At 41.0% G+C, this 6,000-nt stretch overlaps 1 protein-coding gene across 14 annotated transcripts in view; it reads right to left on the reverse strand.

The window, feature by feature from the left end:
- CCDC73 (coiled-coil domain containing 73) overlaps positions 1-3,664 on the reverse strand; it is a 138,136-nt gene extending 134,472 nt beyond the window's left edge. For 6 of the 14 annotated variants that reach the window (XM_077863492.1, XM_077863489.1, XM_077863493.1 and 3 more), the window contains exon 1: positions 3,305-3,628. In XM_077863492.1, coding sequence (XP_077719618.1) covers positions 3,305-3,346 — 42 coding nt within the window. In that variant the 5' untranslated portion in view covers positions 3,347-3,628. Of the gene's footprint in view, positions 1-3,304 lie in introns of all 14 variants that reach the window. The other 8 variants (XM_077863497.1, XM_077863495.1, XM_077863491.1 and 5 more) reach the window with 3 other exon arrangements.
- Between the last annotated feature and the right edge of the window lie 2,336 nt (positions 3,665-6,000).

The raw sequence follows: 6,000 nt of genomic DNA on the forward strand, positions 1-6,000 counted from the left end.
TTCCTTAATTATCTACATGATCATTTTCCAAAGTCTAGAGGGCACGAGGTCCATAAAACAGAGCTCTAAAAATAGGTTCCACTGTCAAATAAATCTGGGAAATGCTGCATACTAACTTCCCATCTTAGAGATTAACAGCATCATTAGCATAGTTAGAACCTGTTTAAGTTTAATCCACCCCAATTTCTCAAGTTTATCTTAACCATGGAACATTTTTCTTTTTAGGTAACTCAAACTGCAAACTAATATTCTGGGGTACATGTGTTCCAAGGAATGTATTTGGGGAAATTCTAACAATTCTCACATGAAATCATTCTCATGGTCTTACTTTGCTAGTGGCTTTTTTTTTTTTTTTTTGGACAGAAAAAGTGCCTTTTATTTAAAGATGGGAAAGATCTGGGCATGTTTACTTGTTAGAAACCAAACAAAGGCTATGTGACATTTTGAGAAGGTGAAGATACAGGAGGTAACCTAGGGTAATAGGTTGGAGGGGACCAGACAAATAGGTAAGGTTCTTCAGTCCTCTCAGTAATCGAGAGCAGGAGACGGTACAGAGGTGGAGAGATTTATGGATGGAGGCTTGAATTGATTATAAAGAATTAAGAATTCTTATTCCCCCCCCCAAAAAAAATGTGTTCATTCAACTGTTACCAGGACTAATAGAAGAATATTATCTTCGACAAAGACATTTATCACTTAAAAATAGACTAGAAGGGCAGCCTGGGTGGCTCAGCGGTTTAGCGCCGCCTTCAGCCCAGGGCGCGATCCTGAGGTCCTGGGATCGAGTCCCACGTGAGCCTCCCTGCATGGAGCCTGCTTCTCCCTCTGCCTGTGTCTCTGCCTCTCTTTCTCTCTGTGTGTCTCATGAATAAAAAATTAAAAAATTAAATCTTAAAAAAAATAGACTAGAAAAAATAAAATAGAAAAAAGCATAAATTGCTCATACTAAAGTAGTTGCTTCGTCTTATTCAGTATTTCAGGTGTATATACACACTTATACTGACCTGAATGTAAAATGTATTTCTTAATGTGAGCTATAATTAGAAAGTTTAAGAATGCTACGGGTTCCAAAAATGCTAATGAAAACACTTAGGTCAGGGGCAGCCTGGGTGGCTCAGCGGTTTGGCGCCACCTTCGGCCCAGGGTGTGGTCCTGGGGACAAGGGATCGAGTCCCACGTCGGGCTCCCTGCATGGAGCCTGCTTCTCCCTCTGCCTGTGTCTCTGCCTGTGTGTGTGTGTCTCTCATGAATAAATAAAATCTTAAAAAAAAGATAAAATGGGTTTCATTATAAAAAAAAAAAAAAACCACTTAGGTCACCAAGTATAAGATTGATTTTCTTTAGGGTTTTGTTTTTTTTTGTTGTTGTTTTGTTTTGTTGTTGTTTTTTTTTTTTTTAGTTTTAAATAAGATAGTGTTCATAAAGCATTTAGTCCTGTGCTTGGCATGTAATAAACTTTCAACATATGAAAGATGTCTATTACTATCAGAAAAACACTATTACAGCCCCAGTAGTTATGAAACCCATAGTCAAAGCTAAAGAAACTAAAAACGCTATGCTGCCACCCAGTGGGCATTATTATACAGAAAGTGATAACCAGGTTTCTTCCGGATACTATGGTAGGAAGCAGTATAAAAATTAAAACACTAGGGCAGCCCCGGTGGCCCAGCGGTTTAGCGCAGCCCTCAGCCCCGAGTGTGACCCTGGAGACTCGGGATCGAGTCCCACATCAGGCTCCCTGCATGGAGCCTGCTTCTCCCTCTGCCTGCTTCTCCCTCTGCCTCTGCCTGTGTCTCTCTCTACCTCTCTCTCTCTGTCTGTCATGAATAAATAAATAAAATCCAAAAAAAAAACTCAATATAATTCTTATGAATTCAAGACCTACTGGGGCGCCTGGGTGGCGCAATCAGTTGAGCGTGGGACTCACGATTTCATCTCCGGTCATGTTCTCAGGGTCCAGGGATCAAGCCCCTCTTAGGGCTCTGCCTGAGTGAACAGTCAGCTTGAGATTCTCTCTCTCCCCTTCTGTCCCTGCCCCCACCCCCGCTTGCACTCGCGTTCTCTCTCTCAAATAGATAGATAATTAAAAAAAAAAAAAAAAGAGTAATTGAAAAACTACTTCAAGTCAACCCTGAAACCAGGGAGGGTGATGAACGCAAAAATCGGTTTTCGAAAAGACAATTGTGGAAGACTGTAGAATAAATTCCACCCAAATAATGTTTGTTGATTTTCAGGTTGTAATACCTCATAAGGATTTTTCCTTCGAGGTTCAAAACAAAGAGCCATAGGCATTTATCACAACTAAGGCAAAACAGCAAATAACCAAAAGTAAAGGGATCTCATTATTCTAAGTGTAAGATGCTTAATGGAACCTTCACGTATCCTTTCTTTTTTCTTTTTTTTTTTTTTTTTTTTTTTGAGATTTTATTTATTTATTCATGAGATACACAGAGAGAGAGGCAGAGACACAGGCAGAGGGAAAAGCAAGGTCCCTGCGGGGAGCCCGATGTGGGACTCGATCCGGGGACCCCGGGGTCACACCCTGAGCCGAAGGCAGATGCTCAACCGCTGAGCCCCCCAGGCGCCCCCCACATGTACTTTCTAAATGAGTGTACTGATTGTAAACGTTCCCATAAACACCTTGAGAGTTGTCACTACTTCCAAAAGCAAAGGTAATTGGAAGATAAAACAATGCCATGAATAATGTAAATCTATAATTCAGCATCAGGGGGACTGGCAAGCCAGTCATTTTATTCCCAGGGCAATTCCACTTCAGTTTGCTTGTGCAAGGCACTTCAGAAAGAACAACATCACTCTGCGGATAAAGGACACCGGAGAAATTTCCCTTGGAGGTTTACACACTTCGGCACCTGCTTAGTACTGGCGGAACTTGGCACCACGCTTCAAACATTCTGCAAAGTGACATCCACCAAAGAAAGTCGAGATTCACTGCTAACGGTTGAAAACGCTGCAAACTGTGAGCCCCAGGCTTGTCTGAAATTTTTTCACCAACCTTATTTATTCATAACGCAAACGTGAGGTTTAAAACCAAATAAACAGGGGATCCCTGGGGGGGGGGGCAGCGGTTTAGCGCAGCCTTTGACCCAGGGCGTGACCCTGGAGACCCCGGATCGAGTCCCACGTCGGGCTCCCTGAATGGGACCTGCTTCTCCCTCTGCCTGTGTCTCCGCCTCTCTCTCTGCGTCTCTCATGAATAAATAAATATTTTTTAAAAATAAGCAAAACCTAAAGCATACGTATAGGATGCTCCCGCGCGTCTCTATAAGGAACAGACAAGACTCACATTACTAACCGGCAGCCTTGACGCCGCTTCAGGAAACGCCATGAGAAGCCCAAGAAGCAAAGACAGGGAGGCCCAGGGGTGAAGGCCTCTCCCCGGTCGGCGTGAGCGTCGAAGATTCCAGACACCGCCGACGCCACGTCAGGAGACTTCCGGGGAAAGTCAACCCCTGGACGGCCGGGGAGAAGAAGGAAAGGTCAGGCGGCCAGAAATACAGGCCAATCCCTTACACCGACGGCTGGATGGGAAGATCAGAGCGGCCTCTGAAAGCCCACTTGCAAGCTAGACACCGCGGCAAGTTACCTCAGCGGACCGCGCGGCGGCGGCTCACTCCTCCAGCTTCCGGTTCACCTTCCCGCCCCGCCCGCCCCTCCCGCCCCTCCCGGCGGAACTTCCGGTCTCCAGACCAGCTAAACGCGCCCCTGGGGCCAAGTGGCATTGACTGAAAACACAAAACAAAAAAACCACAAGACAGAAAAACTAGCTCCTGGAAAGTTTCTCTGATTGTTCGAGCTTTTTCTTTGTGGGCTCTAAGTAAACTACTTATTGGGGGATCCCTGGGTGGCTCAGCGGTTGAGCCCCTGCCCTTGGCCCAGGGCGTGATCCTGGAGACTCGGGATCGAGTCCCACATCAGGCTCCCTGCATGGAGCCTGCTTCTCCCTCTGCCTGTGTCTCTGCCTATCTGTGTGTCTCTCATGAATAAATAAATAAAATCTTAAAAAAAAAAAAACTACTTATTGGTTTATCTATCCGTATTGAAAAAATATATTTGTAAAGATGAAGAAAAATGAATGTTTTACCTGTTGGGAGCAAGAGGAAGTGTGTGGGTGGGGATGGGAAAGACAGGAAGAAGACCTCACTGAACACATTTTTTCTATACTTTCTTATGTTGAATCCTATGAAAGCGTTATGGCACAAAAAAATTAAGTGTTGATTTTTTTTTTTTTGGAAGTGAAAAAATTAAGAGAAAAACTATAGCTCTAAGCATACTGAGGATCAAAATAAATAAACACACATACTGATGATTACACCTACCCCAGCACCTAATACAGAATGGAATATATTTCAGGCCTCCTGCATAGTTTTTGCTGTGCTATCAAAATCTGAAAGAAATGATCCCTGCCCTCAAAATTTTAACCATATATCCAAGTACATTTCTGTCTGGAACTCTTTTTCTTGGCTCCCTTCCTTCGGGTCTTTGCCCAGATGTCACCCTATTAGAATTCCCCTTGAGTACTCTAGAAAGAAGTAACACCCATGCAACATACTTGACCCTCGCCTTGCTGTATTCTCTGTAGCACAATCACCATCTAACACAGTATCTGTTTATCTGTTTTCTAGAACATAAGCTCCATGAAAACAGAAACTACTTTTTTTCATTTTTGCATGCAAAATCCTAGCACAAGGTGGCGTAATAAATGCCAATAAATATAACCTTTCAATTTGGCGTATGGTAACTATAACAGCTATACTCTAACAATGACAAATATCTACTATTTACTGTGTCAGACAGTGAGCTAAATGATTTACGTATATTATCTCCTTTTAGTATCTACAACAACCCTATTATATTATCATATTGTATACAATATTATTATTATATTTTATTATTATACTTTTTGCACATTAGGCAACAGTGATGTAGAATTTAACGACCTCTGATCCCCTTCTAATTCTATGCAAATTTTCCAATGACGGGTAAGTATAAAATATAACTTGTTCCTAGAAGAGAAATTGAAAATAATTTTTAGAAATTTTTTGTTATATCTCTTACTAAAATATTCATTATAGACATATCTGGCTCAATGGAAAATATCCTGGTTTCAACTAACGTGCCTATTTTAAAATAAGAATTTCGTTAATCATGTAAAAATAACCTCATCATTATGTTAACAAGAACAATAATACTAAATGTATCTTTTGACCCAGTAATCCCACTTTGGAGATAACATTCCAAGAGAAATAATCAACTAGAGATGGGAGAAGGAAGAATAACAATTTTTACAAAGGTGTTTGTAACTGAGCTATTTATAGTAGTGAAAATTTTGAAATAATAATTCTGAAATAGCTAGATATTTTTAGAAGCTACATGGTATATCAATACATTCAGATCCTTCATAATCTATAAAAAAATTGATTTCAATGCACAAAAATGTAAGAGAACTCAAGTATAAAAGGCAGAACCCAGCAATAGGTAGCATGATTAAAGCTACAAATCTTTATATCTCTATCTGTGAATTCTGAGAAGGATCAGAGAAGACTTTAGTACAACGTAACTCATCATTTAAATTCATGAATTTTTTTTAATTGTTAAAGTACTTAAGGAAACTTGATAAATTCTAAAGCCTTATTATTTCAAGTTACAACTATGTAGACTTGCTTTAAGCTGTAGTAGAAATTTTCTTTTACACACAGTGATAGAAACGATGAAATGGGATCCCTGGGTGGCTCAGCGGTTTAGCACCGCCTTCAGCCCAGGGCGTGATCCTAGAGTCCCAGGATGGAGTCCTGCGTCAGGCTCCCTGCATGGAGCCTGCTTCTCCCTCTGCCTGTGTCTCTGCCTCTCTCTCTCTCTCTCTGTGACTATCATAAATAAATAAAAATTTAAAAAAAAGAAAATAAAATAACATGGGGAAAAATATGTGTGCAAAGATATTTATTTTGACATTATCTATAACAGACTGAAATTGAAAATAAC

Source organism: Canis aureus, chromosome 21 (assembly GCF_053574225.1).
Source record: "Canis aureus isolate CA01 chromosome 21, VMU_Caureus_v.1.0, whole genome shotgun sequence".
NCBI classification, from domain to species: domain Eukaryota; kingdom Metazoa; phylum Chordata; class Mammalia; order Carnivora; family Canidae; genus Canis; species Canis aureus.